This window comes from Dendrobates tinctorius, unplaced genomic scaffold (assembly GCF_039654945.1).
Source record: "Dendrobates tinctorius isolate UK_male_01 unplaced genomic scaffold, ASM3965494v1 ptg000030l, whole genome shotgun sequence".
Taxonomy (NCBI): Eukaryota; Metazoa; Chordata; class Amphibia; order Anura; family Dendrobatidae; genus Dendrobates; species Dendrobates tinctorius.
Window position 1 is genome coordinate 740,702 of NW_027361698.1, and position 15,434 is coordinate 756,135.

Sequence of the window (15,434 nt, forward strand, 5' to 3'; positions counted from 1 at the left end):
GATAGAGGCCAAGTATTCTCCCTGCCCCATGGCCGATATAACTGAACGGAGAGCCTCCATCCGGAAATGTCTGATCCTGATAAATTTGTTCAGGAGCTTTAGGTCCAAAACAGGCCTCACCGTCCCGTCTTTTTTGGGGACCGCGAATAGGTTGGAATAAAAGCCCTGAGCCTTCTCGTGCCTTGGTACGGGAATAATGACTCCGTTGTCCTGGAGTAATTCGATGGCTCCTAGCAACGCCCTTGCCCGGGTCTCCCCTTTGGGAATACGGGAGAGAAAGTTTGTCAGGTACCCCCCAAAGCGGTTCTATCTTGTACCCCTGAGGATACCAGCTCTCTCACCCAAGAGTGGTGTGCGACGGTGATCCAGACGTGGCGAACCAGAGTAGGCGGCCGCCTACTTTGCTGATGTCGTCTAAAGAATGCCTCGAGTCATTTGGCTGAGGCTCTCTGGGACCTGGTTCCCCTCGACCTGGGCTGGCAAACACGCAATCTCCCCAACGGGTTGGCTCTGAGGCGTGTCGATCCCTATCCTGGTTGGGGCGACTTGGAGCGGCTGTAGTCCACCCGGAGTTGAGAAAGGCTCGAAACCGTGCCTGGAACTGGTGGCCAAACAGCGGTTTGACCCTTTGATGAGGGAGAAACCCGCTCTTCCCTCCTGTGGCGTCGGAGATGAGCTGGTCTAACCTCTCTCCGAATAGGCGGCCGCACTGAAAAGGTAGGGAAGTCAAGGACTCCCTGGAGGTTAAATCTGCCCACCATGTCCTTAACCATAAGGCTCTCCTAATGGAAATCGCGTTTGTGGCAGCCAGTGCTGTGCAATTGGCCGCATCCAAAGAAGCAGTGATTAAGTAGTCCCCAGCCATAGCGATCTGACTCGAGATCTCTGATACCTCTGCAGGTAGTTCCCTATCCTGCCAGGCTCTGTTCAATGATTCAGACCATGAAATCATGGCCTTGGCTACCCACGTTGCCACGAACGAGGGAGAGAGTGCTGATCCTGACTCTTCAAAAACTGAGCGAGCCAAGATCTCTATGAGACGATCAGTGGGGTCCTTAATAGAATTACTACTAGGTACGGATAACTGTGTTTTAGAGGCCAAGCGTGACACGGGTGGATCCACCATTGGGGATTCCGTCCATTTTTTACAGAGATCCAGGGCAAACAGATACCTTGCTTCCAGCGCCCTCTGGCCTGAGAACGCCTGTCTGACCGTTCCTTGCGTTGTTGCACTATGTCCTCAAACTCTGGGTGAGTGCAAAACAAAACTCTATGCGGCCGCTTAGCTCGCTTAAATGACACCTTATGGCCTGAAGCCAGAGTGGAATCATCCTCAATCCCCAGAGTCTGATTGACGGCTTCGATGAGGCTGTCCACTGTTTCTCAACACCCCGAGGTACCTAGATCAAGGGGTTCGCCCGAGTCATAATCTGAACTTTGCTCGCTCTCGACTGCTGGTGAGGGAGAGCGAGAAGACGCCGTGTGGGTTCGTTTCCCCCCGCGTCTGCCTGGAGTGAGTGGCTCCTGCAGGTCAGAGGCTCCTGTGAGGTGGAGGACCCCTCCAAGACAGGCGAGCCACTATCCCTGCCCCTATCTGGGGCCCGATTGCTCTCATAAGTGACGCCATAGACGGCGACAGTGATAAGGCCCATTCTGGAACACTGGGCTTGGTCGCAGGGGAGGGCTCCTGGATGCGTTTGGAATCGCAGGCTTTGCATAATCGCTTGCTCTGCCCTTGCGGGAAAGCGGCCCGACAAGAGATGCATGCAGCGTATAGGAACGTGTGCGGGGGACGCCACCGACCACCAGCCGAAGATACGTGGCCGGACACGCCGACATGAGCGACAGGGTGACTGCCTTCGCCCGACAAGACAAGATTAAGGGCTCCAGCCCTGTGGACGCTGCTGCAGGAGCCCTCCCAGGCCATCCCCTCCGTGACGATGCTTCAGTTTCCAGCTCAGGTAGAGGGGAGGAGAGCCACATATAGGACAGTGCAGGCACCCTAGCTCCATCTAACCCCTTCAAGGGGTGAGGAGAGGGACCGTCCGCCGCCTTGCAGCACCGCAGTCTAGCATTGGTGGAGCAGTGGGGGCCGCACAGACTATGCTTGTGCCTCTGTACAGCCCATGGTTTCAATACCTAGGGGTGGTCAGGGCTAAGTCTGGCATCATGTCCCACGTTGCGGGAGAGGATACGTGGAGGCGACACTCGCACGTGCTCGCCCGTTGTTGGTTTGGGGAAATCGGACCCTTTCAATAGGATCCGTTGCCCCTGTCTCATCTTCATGGAAGGTAAAAATAAAAAAAAGTCTGGGAAAAAAAAGACCAGACGTCCCTCGTTGCGGGAGAGGATACGTGGAGGCGATACTCACACGTGCTCGCCCGCTGTTGGTTTGGGGAGATCGGACCCTTTCAATAGGGTTTGTCGCCCCTGTCTCATCTTCATCAAAAATAGGCAATCAGGGCGAGGGTGTATACGGCGGAGGAGGAGCTAACCTCTTTTTTTCACTTAGTGTCAGCCTCCAGGCGGCAGTAGCATACACCCACAGTACCTGTGTACCCCAATGAGGCGAAGGAGAAAAATGTGTTTTTGCCATTATGCTCGACTGTTCCCTCCAACATCACTGGAGCTGCTGCAACCCCCCAACCTTCTGTCTCCTTCCCCACCATCCTCCTGTAGAATTTAAGCCCGAAAGGGCAGGGTCCTCTCTCCCCTCTATATCAGTCTGTCATTGTTAGTTTGTTTACTGTAAGTGATATCTGTAATTTGCATGTAACCCCTTCTCATGTACAGCACCATGGAATCAATGGCGTAATATCATCATCATCAGGTCAGCAAATTTAGATATGTTTTTCAGCCGTTATAGATCATTTGCTAAAATTAAAATCCTAGAGCTAGCATTCTTTAGCTGGCCACATAGTGGCCATATTGTCACCCATTAGGCTTATTCCAGCTCCACCAACATCTGTCCTGTCATTAGAAAAAAAGAGGCACACAATACCTGCCAGTCACACAAGCAACCCTGCAGGTATCAGAAACCATATCACTGGGCTTTCTCACCTTCCAATGCACAAGTGAGGGGAGAAGGAACACCCCCATTAAAGAGGAGCACAGCATGTCGATGGAACGAAGGTGGTGATGGAGACAAAGTTTTTTTTCCTCTCTTCCATTGTTGCAACTAAGAGCCATACTTCTCCGTTTTGTTGGCATAGCTAGCTATACAAGGATTTTTTTTTTTTAAACCTAAAAAGCTGTAGTTTTGGGGTACAAACTGTGGATAGTTTTTTTTTTTTTTTTCGTAAGATGAAATAAACGTAAACACCAAATCTGTGTTTGTTTTTTTAGTCACATTTGTTACTTGCAAATCGTTTGATTGTCGAGTTAGTCATTGGTTTACAGTTAGATTCTGCTGGAGGCAGTAAAAATAGGCTATGGTATATGACAGGCACAAAGCCCTCTTTAGACCCGTAGCCCATTGACACTCAGTGACCTCACTGCAAAGAGGCTGACAGAGCGCAATCTCCTCCTGTCAATTCCTCAAATGCATTGGTTGCTATTAATGGCAGAAACTCAGAAGTTAAATTGTCAGGATGAAATCTAGCTCCAGTCCCAGCAGATACAGCAGGAGCTCAGCTGTATTACAGCCGGCTCCTGTAGGTGCCTTAGGCACAACTCCTTTCCCTACCTCATTCATGGGACATGAGGTTTTCCCATCAAGATCCATGTTTGAAAATTGACGAACATCAACATTGTGCATTGAATACGCACTATATAAAGTGATGTCCGCAGGATGACAGATAGAAAATGCAGAGGTAACCAAAGTCAACTTACAGTTTGCTGAAAGAACAAGTGGACCTAGCACTGGGCAGGAGGAAGACATTGTACATTGCAAGGAGTTGTGGGGGGACATTACTGTAACTGACCTTTTCCACTAGAATATCTTTTTGGCCTTCTACTTGTGGTGAAGAGTCTCCAATGTCAGCAAGTCGTTGTCTTAGGTCAGCAGCAAGTTTCTTCTGCTGCTCGAGTTCCTCCTGTGTAGTCCTCAACTCATCCTGCGTCTCAATGGACTGCTCATGGAAGAAAACAGAAATTGTAAAGATATAAAACATTATTGGGCATGAAAAACTAAACAGGAGAGAAAGTCAGATGGCCGCTGCTCCGCACACTGAAGTTTAATAACAGCCCATAGGTAAAAGCAAATAATAGCAAGTCATCACCAGCTCTATGTTGTCATTTAAGTCTTGCTTTAAGTTGTTCTTCTCAGCTTCCAGGTCTTCCATCTTAACAAGAAGTTCATCTCGATGCTGAACGACAACATTTAACTCATCTTGGAGTGCTTGCAGTTTACTCAAAGGCTCAGCATTTTCTGGTTGCAGAACACTCAAAGAATAGACACGCAATTGCTCCTGAAGCTGTTCCTTCACCGACAGCAATGCATTATACTTTTCTTCTAAATCTTGTTTCTCCTTGCACAGCTCAGATTGCTTTTCTAATAGCTGCTGAAGGGAAGCAACTTCTGAGAACAGCTAAGTGGGGGAGAAAAGGAAAAAAGTTGAACAATACACAAGATGAGAAAAATAAGGACAGTGTAAAGAGATTAGTATAAAGATATTGCAGAACTTTTGCCTAAAATTTCCATCTTTCCCTTAATGGTATGTTGCCTCATAATGCAATTAAAACTGAGAAATAGATCCTAGGAGACCAGCCATATCCCCCCCTTCAATGTCCAGTGCGTGGCAGAATGAAAAACTCTGCACAAGTTAAAATCTTTTACTTCCCAATTTAGCATTTTTATGGGTAATAAGTCTCTTTATGTAAAACAAAGACAATCAAGATATACATGGACTTAGGCATTTATGTGCAATGTCTTATAGAGGCCCTTCGCCAGATAAACGTTGGCCTGTTCTTAAGGTTATTCCAGCTGCTCCCCTAAGGATTTTATTTACTGTAAATCCGCGATACAGTTCAGTGCTAATTTTTATGGTCTTTACCAAGGGGGTGTAGCTTTATGGTGTTCTGCATTAATTATCCTGTACCTCCTTGGTAAAGACCAAAATTACATTTACAAAAGGGGGATAAAAAACAAAAAACACACAAACACCACTCAGTGGAACAGCGGGAATAACATGTACAAAACCTACTATTGACCTGGTGACACGTCCAATTTAAAAGATGCGCGTTAGGGGTGGTCTTTGTTGTGCGTTGCAGACCCTGGTAACTGCAATCTGTCCTGCTTTTTCTTTATTTTTTGTTATGTTGCGGACAGCTTTTTAATGAATTTCATATAGGTTTCCACTTGGGTTACTTGCATTTGGATAGTTAGCGGCACTGCGCACTTAAGAATTCTCTCATCAATCTATACAATTGCGATCTTTGGGGTTTACATGATGCTGCACTTTACATAGGCTTTACTTAAGGCTAGCCAGGAGCATAACTGGACCTTTTCCTTGTATCACTTTTCTGTGGTTTTAGATTACAGTATATGAAGAGCGGCCACTAAACTATCCATATTTCACCCGCTGCAAGTCCTCTTTAAATATAGTATAAAACTTACATGCTTCACTTGACCTTGGAGTTTGTCATTCTCCATGCAAGAAGTTTTTAACAATTCATCCAATTCTTTAAGACGAGTTTCCATTCCCTGTAGAAAAATATAACGGAAGTTGAGAAATCAGTGGTACCAACTGTGTTAGTCAAATGATCTTAAAAGCACAATTACCTGTTTAACCTGAAGCAGATCATGTTTCTTCTCCAGTATGGCTGAAAGCTACATTTGGAGGATGAAACCATAAATTATTAGCAATGATGTAGGTCAGGGATGAGCAAAGTGCGGCCCTTGGACTCGGGCAGCTAAAGCCCTGCAAACAGTGGCCTGTGGGCTGCAGCTCGCAGCCATCACCTGTCGGCTTCTTAATTTCACCAGTATCTGCATCCTGAGAACATATGCATCGGTGAATAGAATGATCAAGGAAGGTCCAGGCGGCTTCCTTTTACACCATTCCACCTGTGAGTCTGCGGCTGGACGCAGCAGGGGCTATGACAACACTAAATCGCACCAGCTGCGAGAAGCCTCACTCCACAAAGTGGAGAAGTGCAACATAGGGAACGCAGCTGGAAAATAGATTTTTTTATTTATTGGTCAGTACTTATAAGTGAAGACTGCATTGGCCACAATACTTTGGGAAACCTATGTTGGACTGTTCTAGTGTGGGTGGGTCCATCATACGGTGCAGGGTAGCCATGAGGCCCATCATACCATGTGTGTGGAATGCTGTGAAAGAGCTGTGGGGTATATCATATTGTCTGTTAGGGAGTTGTGGAAACATCATAGTGTGCGTGAGGGTAGCTGAATAATAGGAGCAGGATGATTTATAGCTTTTTATAACCTGCATAAAAAGCAGTAAATTAGATGGTGTGAATTTGCTGATAGTAATAAGCAGCCCTATGGTAACATGATATATCAGTAGCAGATAGCATACTTAACTGCTGAATTTTAAGTGATACAATAATCAGCATTAAATTCTGCCTGTTGGTACCCACTGTCACAGTCTCATGGGGTCCCTTAGGAAAATTAATTGCCCACCACTAGTCTAGGTGGACAATACACACATCATGCACATTTGTAATATCTTACTTGTTGCTCCGCACACTCCACTTCCATCAATAAGCATTGTGCTTCACTGTCATTTTTATTTTGATCGTCAACTGTAAGTGAACATCTTTCCTGTAAGCTTTCATGCTGCATCTTCAGTTCAGAGTATTGCTGTTCGGCTTGTTGGCATTTCACCTGCAGTTGTGTTACCTCCCCTGTTAGTTTCTCAAGCTGTTCACTTTGTTCTTCCAGCTTGTGCTCTTGGTCGTTTATTATAGAGACAGACTGTTCTTTCCCAGACTTTAATAAGAGGAGTTCCTCTGAGGTTCTCTGTACCTAATGAGTGAAATATTAAGATAGTCTGAAGCACAGAGACAAGACATTTTATAAACATTTGGCTTAAATTAATTAAAACACAAAGAAAAAGACCACAAAAGGGAAAAAAAACCAAAAACTTATTCCAGAGATTTTGTACTTCGCATCAAACAAGAATTGGGGTAATGAGTTGGTGGGAGTAAACTCACCTGGTCCCTAAGGTTTTCAACTTCACTACATAAATGTAAGGATTCTGAAAAGCTGGCAACTTTCTGCTCCAGATCATTCTTCTCCTCCAAAACAATAGCCAACTGCTTTGAGTAATCTTCAACCTTCTTCTCAAGCTCTATGTGAGACAGGAGCTCTGCAAATACAAAGGGCCATCACATGCAATTGTGCCATTTATCACAGACCACTTCAATGCGCCCAACACCCATCGCATTCACATGTGCACATTTTCGTATTAGACACTGCATATAAGAATTTTCCTCACACAAAATGTCTTAAATGTTCTTCTATTCTTTAAGCAGAGACGCTGCCACCAGAGATGGCGCCGTGGGAGCTCCTGTGTATGGGAGAACTGGGCGAGACAGCTGCCAGCCTAACTATCATGTATAGGGGGTTTAATGCCATGCACACATACAAATCCTGAGAGTCAAAAGATGTTGTATGTTTTAATATATACACAGAAATAAAAAATAAATAAATAAAAAAACACAGAAAAAAGATGACCTGACCAACCTTTGGGAACTTTTCCAGCCATGAGGCTATTGAGCTGGTTAATTTCATTGAAGGCATGTTGCAATTCCTTCTGCAAGTCAGACTGCATCATTTTGTATTTTGACTTCTCAAACTCCAGTTTCTTCTCGTAATCAGAGGCATCTTTCTCCCTTTTTTCACAGCGAACCAAGAGCTCATCCTAAGAAACACACATACATTTACAAAACGATTTGAAGAAACGTAAAATCCGCAGCCTTCTCTATACATACACCCAGATAGCGGCCCTGTGTGTGGACCGGGCGGCAAGAAGGACTCGTGTCCTGTCAGGCGCTATTCTGCTTACAGCTGCAACTCATACACTTTTCTGCATATCAAGGCTCAGCTTCTCTCAAACAGGGAACAAAAAAAAAACAAAAAAAAAACAACCCGAATAACGGCAGAACAGGTTAGGTTTAACAGAAAATGGGTCAGTGACACTACCTCTGCAAAAGAATTGAATGTTGGGAAAGAAGGAGGAAAACACTATGAAAGATACCTCTTTTGGCACCATCTACTGGGCTAAAACATGGTTTTATTGATGTGCAAATTATGGCTGCAAGTGCACTGGTCTGTGTATGCACTTGCAGTTCACGGTTCCCATCTACCTTTTCCAGCCAGTGCTGCCCCCACTTTTGACTGAGAGTAGAAAGCAGAGGTGACTATGCAGCCGAGCCTTAGTATCTGCTGTTAATCAATAAGTGAGAAGAGTCAGACTGCAAGTGCACTGATCTGCACAGTGGCTAGAATGGTTGCTTTGCAGTGTTGGGGTCCTGGGTTCAATCCCACCAAGGAGAACATCTGCAATAATTTTGTATGCTTTCCCGCCACCACTTTAAAGGCATACAAATAGGGAATTTAAGTTGTGAGTCACAATCGAGACAGTGATGACGACAACTGTAAGGTACAGTGGAATTAATGGCACAGTTTATGCAGGAATGGGTCTCTTCCATAAATTATTTACACTGCCCTATGCTGCATCACCACTGCATGCACAAGGGTAGAGCTACTGTCAGATGCTCTTTAAAGTGTCCGCCAACTGCACTATTGCGGCATTCGTCTACATTAATGATCTGCCTTTACCATCCTTTCTTTTAACTCCATATTCTCGCTTCTTAGGAAGGCGGCTTCTCTCTGAGCATCACGGGTCACTGTTTCAGCATCATTAAGAGACTGCTGCATCTGGAACACTTCATCACACAGCTTTTCACCGCTGCCCTAAAAAGAGACGCCAAGAATTATGTAGGCAATCACACGATCTGGATTATTTTATAGCTTGGAATGGAAATCTCCATACCATGGATGCCATGAGATCAGAATATCTAACTTTTTTCTGTAGTATTTCAGATTCTCTCTTTAATTCTGTTATTTGCTTCTCTTGTTCTAACAACAGTTTAGATTTGCTTTCCACTTCATTCTGAAATATTAAAACATAAGAACATACCATTATGCTGGGTTTACGGCAGGACTTTTCATGGCACTTTAGCTTATGAATTAACGGTTTGAAAAGAATAAACATGGAAAAAAAAAAAAATGGGACGTTGTGAACTTGGCACACACTGTAAAATCTCTGTGGGCAAGGAACAAGCTATAGGCTTCTGCAACTACAAACTGAACACTAAGCAAAAAGGCCTGACATGACATACACTCACTAGCCAGTAGTGAGCCAAACACTAAAAGGTAACCCTAACAGTATAACACCACCATCAAATCTAGGAACCATAATTTTGGGTCAATTCAGGAAAAAAAAAAAACGACTTGTTTGCTTCCATGAAGTCAACCAGTGAAATTTTTTCCAGAAAGCAATATAAATATTCATTGCAAGTGACCACATGATAAGCGTTCTTTCTATAGTGCCAACATGTTCCACAGCACTTTACGCTTTCATGTCTTCATTCAAGTACCCTCTGTAATGGAAATACATAATTCAGATATCAAGAGGAGTGAGGGCCCTGCTCACAAGCTTACAATCAATGCAGGGTCAACCCTACACCTGCCTCGCCATGCCTACAAGTACTGATGAAAGACGTGGGACTCCTGCTGGGCGACATCTCGCACATCAAGATCCTAGTCTACCGTTTCATCATCTATTGGTTGGCTTGAGTGCCGTTTGGCCTATGGTCACACTTTAAGGAACACCACCTGTTTGAATGAGCTGCAAACATTTTAGTTAAATAGGACAAACTAAACGTGCAAAACATGGCAAATTTTCCCATCAAAGTGAAGATGCACTGAGAATAGTAAATCTACACCAATGCTTTATTCTTTGGAGGCATTCCTCTCTCCCCAAAACCCAGCAAGTTCTTTGCATGGAGTTGGTTTTTCTCACAAAATGACTTTTCTATAACATTTGATAACTCCAAAGGAATGCGGTGGGGTGAGGATGTGAACCTTGTGACAATGCAATGAAAAATTGCTTAAATTACGTGCTCCTTTTTCTTTACGGTATTTGAAAAGGCTGAATATCGCTTTAGTTGCCATAAGTTAATAGACCGATATAAGGAAAGCTCACCTCAAGTTCTTTATTGTACACCTCGCTATTGTCAATTAACGTCTTTAAGTTGGAATTTTCATAGATTAGTTGTGCCTGGAAAGCAATTAGCAATAGGGCAGGAAGCATTAGCAAGCATTTTGCTGATTAGACAGCCATCACCACAAGAAAAAAAACAAACAAAAAGACAAAAAAAACACACCACAAGAAACCCATCACAAGATTAAGATTAAAATGAAATGATTCCAGCGTCCCAGTAATTCAGCCACCAGTTATGTATCAATCACTTTCTTCATAAACATTTATTCAGGTTTTGAGTCAAGATACTTAGCCATTTTAGTAGTGTGGACACTTGCAGTCGTAGGCTGGGTTCACACGGTGTTTTAGCCTACGATCAGGGGCTCCCATTGACCCTGGAAAATGAGATTCAGAAGTATGCACTGATGGGCCATTGACGGTAATGATGCAAACGGAGACACTGGGCTCTGTCAGACATCATTTTCTGCAATATGCACCAACTTGAAGCGGGCTACAAAATATAATCGACTGACTTGGAGCCGGCATCAAATAGATGGATAAGAAAAAAAGATGGATTTTTGGTTCTTACCGTAAAATCTTTCTTGGAGCCTTCATTGGGGGACACAGAATACCATGGGTTCATGCTGCTGCTAGGAGGCTGACACTATGCAAAAACAATAAAATTAGCTCCTCCCCGGCAGTATACACCCACCGAAAGGCACCAAGCACCTCAGTTGGTGAAAAAGCAGTAGGAGAAGCAACGAGAAAAAACTCGAACCATATGTACCAACCCAACAGGGGACTCTAAGACCCAACACGGTACAACTGAAACAGGGAGGGTGCTGTGTCCCCCAATGAAGGCTCCAAGACAGAGATTTTACGGTAAGAACCAAAAATCCATCTTTCTTTATCGCCTTATTGGGGGACACAGAATACCATGGGACGTCCCAAAGCAGTCCCAAGGGTGGGAACAGCAAAAAGGAACGAAAGTAACAGAAAGGCTCAGGTCGGCCGGTGAGCCACCGCCGCCTGCAGAACCTTCCTACCAACCACAGCATCAGACGAGGCCTGGGTATGAACCCTGTAGAACCTCGTGAAGGTGTGCAAAGATGACCAGGTTGCAGCCTTGCAAATTTGCATGGCTGAGGCCTGGTGACGAGCAGCCCACGAAGCCGCCACAGCCCGGGTGGAATGAGCTCTTACTCCCGGAGGGGGCCGCTTTTCCTGAAGACGATACGCTTCCAGAATGGTAGAACGAATCCAGCGAGCGATAGTGGATTTGGAAGCCGGAAGGCCCTTCTGGCGACCTTCAGAGATGATTAGCAAGGAATCGGACAGACGGAAGGAAGAGGTCCTGGCAAGATAGACACGCAGGGCTCTAACTACGTCCAGTTTGTGGAGAGACTTCTCAAGAGGATGAGATGGAGCCGGACAAAAAGAAGGAAGGACGATATCCTCATTGATATGGAAAGCGGAAACCACCTTTGGAAGAAAAGAAGGAACGGGCCTGAGGACGGCTTTGTCCTGATGGAGAATGAGGTAAGGGGAACGACATGACAAGGCCGCCAATTCAGAAACTCTTCTGATGGAGGAAATGGCGATCAAAAAGGTGACCTTCCAAGAGAGAAGGGACAAAGGAATGTCCTGGAGAGGCTCGAACGGCGCCTTCTGGAGCGCGCTAAGAACGAGGTTGAGATCCCACGGGTCTATTGGCGAATGATGAGGGGGAGCCACGTGGGAAACCCCTTGTAGAAAGGTCTTGACCTGTGGTAGAGAAGCTAGCTCTCTTTGGAAGAGGATAGAGAGAGCGGAAACCTGGCCCTTGAGCGTACTGAGGGACAGACCCGCGTCTAACCCAGCTTGAAGAAACCCTAGGATAGACGGGATAGAAAACGACATTGGGAAGACTCTTCTATCATCGCACCAACGGAAAAAAGCCTTCCAGTACCTATAGTAAATGCGGGAAGAGGCTGGTTTCCTGGCTCTGATCATAGTTTGAATAACCTGACTGGACAGACCTGATTCCTTTAGAACTGTGGTCTCAATGGCCATGCCGTCAAACTCAGAGACTGAGAATTCTCGTGGTAAAGGGGGCCTTGCGAGAGAAGGTCTGGACGGTCCGGAAGCCTCCAGGGAACGTCCGCGAGCATGTTGACCAGTTCCGCGTACCAAGGCCGTCTTGGCCAATCTGGAGCAACTAGAATCACTGGTACGCCTTCCGATTTTATCTTTTTGACCACCCGAGGGATCAATGCCAGAGGCGGGAACAGATACGGAAGTTGAAACTGGGACCACGGAGTCACCAGTGCGTCGCATGCGACGGCTAGAGGGTCCCTGGACCTGGCTACGAACTGCGGCACCTTGTGGTTCATCCGAGATGCCATGAGATCGACAACCGGGGTGCCCCAACGGTCGCATATCTGAGAGAAAACCGCGGGGTGCAGGGACCATTCGCCGGACGCTAGGCCCTGGCGACTCAGAAAGTCGGCTGCCCAATTTTCCACCCCTGGAATATGGACGGCGGAGATTGTCGGAACGGAACGTTCTGCCCAGCGGAATATCTTGGCCACTTCTGACATTACCTGTTTGCTGCGCGTGCCCCCCTGATGGTTTATGTACGCCACGGCCGTGGCGTTGTCCGACTGAATGCGGACCGGCTTGCCGGAGAGGAGGGGCTGCCAGTGAAGAAGGGCCAGGAAAATCGCCCTGATCTCCAAAAGATTGATTGGAAGGAGAGACTCCTGTGGCTTCCAGCGTCCTTGGGCCGCTTTCTGATGGAACACTGCTCCCCATCCTAGAAGGCTCGCATCGGTGGTGATGATTTGCCACTGAGGCGGAAGGAAGGACTCCCTTGGAGAACTGACGCTGGCCGTAGCCACCAAGTGAGAGACTGCCTCACTCTGAGAGGAAGCCGAATAGGACGGTCCAAGGACATCGTGGTCTTGTCCCAGGCTGAAAGCAGAGACAGCTGGAGAGGGCGAAGGTGATACTGCACAAAGGGCACTGCCTCCATGGAGGCCACCATCTTCCCCAGGACCTTCATGCCGAACCGAATGGGAATGGGAGCAGGCCTCTTGGGAGCCCTTGGACAGAGTTGTAAATTTTTCCTTTGGAAGAAAAACACGGGCTAGCTCCGTGTCGAATTCCATACCCAGAAAGGTCAGACGCTGGGTGGGGACCAGAATGGACTTCTCCTTGTTGACTAGCCAACCTAGGCGGCTGAGAGCGTCCAGGGTTATCTGAAGGCTCCGGAGACAGTCCTGGCGAGACGAACCCTTGATCAAAAGATCGTCCAGATAAGGGATGATGAGGATCCCTCTGGAGCGAAGGATGGCCATGACAGTCGCCATCACCTTCGTGAAAACCCGGGGCGCTGAAGCCAGGCCGAAAGGAAGAGCTGTGAACTGAAAGTGGTCTCCCTGAAACGCAAATCGAAGATACTTCTGATGTTGCACACATATTGGAATGTGGAGATAGGCATCCCGAATGTCCACCGAGCAGAGAAATTCCCCAGGCTCCATGGAAGCAATCACCGACCGGAGAGACTCCATCCTGAAATGAAGAATCTTCACGTGGCGATTGAGCAATTTGAGGTCCAGAATAGGACGAAGAGAGCCGTCTTTCTTCGGGACTACAAAGAGATTGGAGTAGAACCTGGAAAACCGTTCGTCTGAGGGAACGGGAACAATGGCTCCGGCGGAAAGAAGGGAGGAAATGGCCTGCAGAAAACCCGGAATCTGGGCCCGCTGTCGCGGAGGCCGAGACCGGAAAAACCGTCTGTTCGGGAGTGAAGCAAATTCGATTTTGTAACCGGATGCGACGAGTTCTCTGACCCAAGCGTCGTCTACAACGGACAGCCAAGCATCCGCGAAAAAGGAAAGTCTGCCGCCCACCCTGGAAAAAATTCCAGGTGGGGGTGACCCGTCACTTAGACGAAAATCTGCCGGAATTGGCTCCTGCAGATCTGGAATATTGTCCTCTAGATCTCCAGCGAGGAGCGGGTTTGTAGGAAGGTTTCCTCTGATCCCGCTCCCTGGTGGCAGGCGGCCGATCCTGTTGAGTGGCTCTCTCCGTGGCAGAGAAGGGACGAAAAGGCCTGAATGGTCGAAACCCCCTTCTGTTGAAGGGACGTTTTGGTCGAGACTGGGGAAGCGAAGTACTTTTGCCTCCAGTGGCATCGGAAATTATCTGATCCAGTTTTGCTCCAAAGAGCCTAGAGCCATGGAATGGCAGATTGGTAAGCGACTTTTTCGAAGTAGTGTCCGCATTCCATGACTTTAGCCAAAGGACTCGGCGTACAGCTACTATGTTGCTGTTAGCCCTTGCTACGCAGCCGGCCGCGTCCAAGGAGGCGGCCAAAAGGTATTTTCCCGCCTGGTTAATCTGATCTGCAAGATCTGCCAATTCGTCTTGAGGAGCTGACGCTAAGATGCCTCTGCGAAGGATTTTTGCCCAAGCGGAAATGACCTTCGCCACCCAGGCGGATGCGAAAATAGGGCAGAGAGAGGCGCCAGATGCCTCAAAGATAGACTTAGCCAGAGATTCAATCTGCCTGTCAGTAGGATCTTTGAGCGATGCCCCGTCTGGCAGAGAGAGCACCGTTTTAGAGGCTATCCGGGATACTGGAGGATCTACCTCTGGAGCCTTGGACCACTTTGAGAGCAGTTCTGCGTCAAAGGGGTACAGAATGTCCAAATACTTGCGGCCTGAGAAACGTTGCTCAGGGCGCTCCCAGTGTTTGGCTAAGGTAGTATTGAAATCGTTGTGATTGGGAAAGGTTCGGGACGGAGGTCTTGCTCGTCTAAGGACAACCGAGCTTTCCTGAGCTGGAGCCTCATCCTGTTTAAGTTTTAGTGTTTGGAAGATAGCTGCAAGAAGACTATCGACCATGTCCCGCGTTTTAGAAACGCTGTTCCCCTCAGAGCTAGCTTCCGAATGAGAATCATCGCCTGACTGAAGGCTGTCATCCGAGGAAGGAGAAGGAGGCCTGGGAGCGGAAGGGCCCTGCGAGCTCGAGGACGAAGTGGACAGAGCCCGCTTCCTAGAAGACCTTCCCTGTCTGTCTCTCTGAAGGTCGCGGTCCGGTGCGGACGACTCACCCCGAGAGGTGGTCGGGGCAGAGGTGGCTGAGGATAGCTGAGGTAATCGTTCTAAAACCTGGACCAGCGACTGTGATACTTTTGTCAAGTCAGAAACAGACTGTGACATTGTAACGGCCCACTCCGGGGGGAGAGAGGAGGGAAGAGCGCCCTCCGCCCG

At 47.3% G+C, this 15,434-nt stretch overlaps 1 protein-coding gene across 10 annotated transcripts in view; it reads right to left on the minus strand.

The window, feature by feature from the left end:
• Positions 1–15,434, minus strand: part of CENPE (centromere protein E) — a 205,722-nt gene that overhangs the window by 127,590 nt on the left and 62,698 nt on the right. For 8 of the 10 annotated variants that reach the window (XM_073571802.1, XM_073571800.1, XM_073571793.1 and 5 more), the window contains exons 18-27: positions 10,179–10,253; positions 8,964–9,083; positions 8,750–8,884; positions 7,652–7,829; positions 7,120–7,274; positions 6,638–6,931; positions 5,723–5,770; positions 5,558–5,644; positions 4,221–4,529; positions 3,924–4,070 (exon numbers count right to left, since the gene is read on the minus strand). In XM_073571802.1, the coding sequence (XP_073427903.1) occupies positions 3,924–4,070; positions 4,221–4,529; positions 5,558–5,644; positions 5,723–5,770; positions 6,638–6,931; positions 7,120–7,274; positions 7,652–7,829; positions 8,750–8,884; positions 8,964–9,083; positions 10,179–10,253 (1,548 nt within the window). The remainder of the gene's footprint in view (positions 1–3,923; positions 4,071–4,220; positions 4,530–5,557; positions 5,645–5,722; positions 5,771–6,637; positions 6,932–7,119; positions 7,275–7,651; positions 7,830–8,749; positions 8,885–8,963; positions 9,084–10,178; positions 10,254–15,434) is intronic. The other 2 variants (XM_073571801.1, XM_073571795.1) reach the window with 1 other exon arrangement.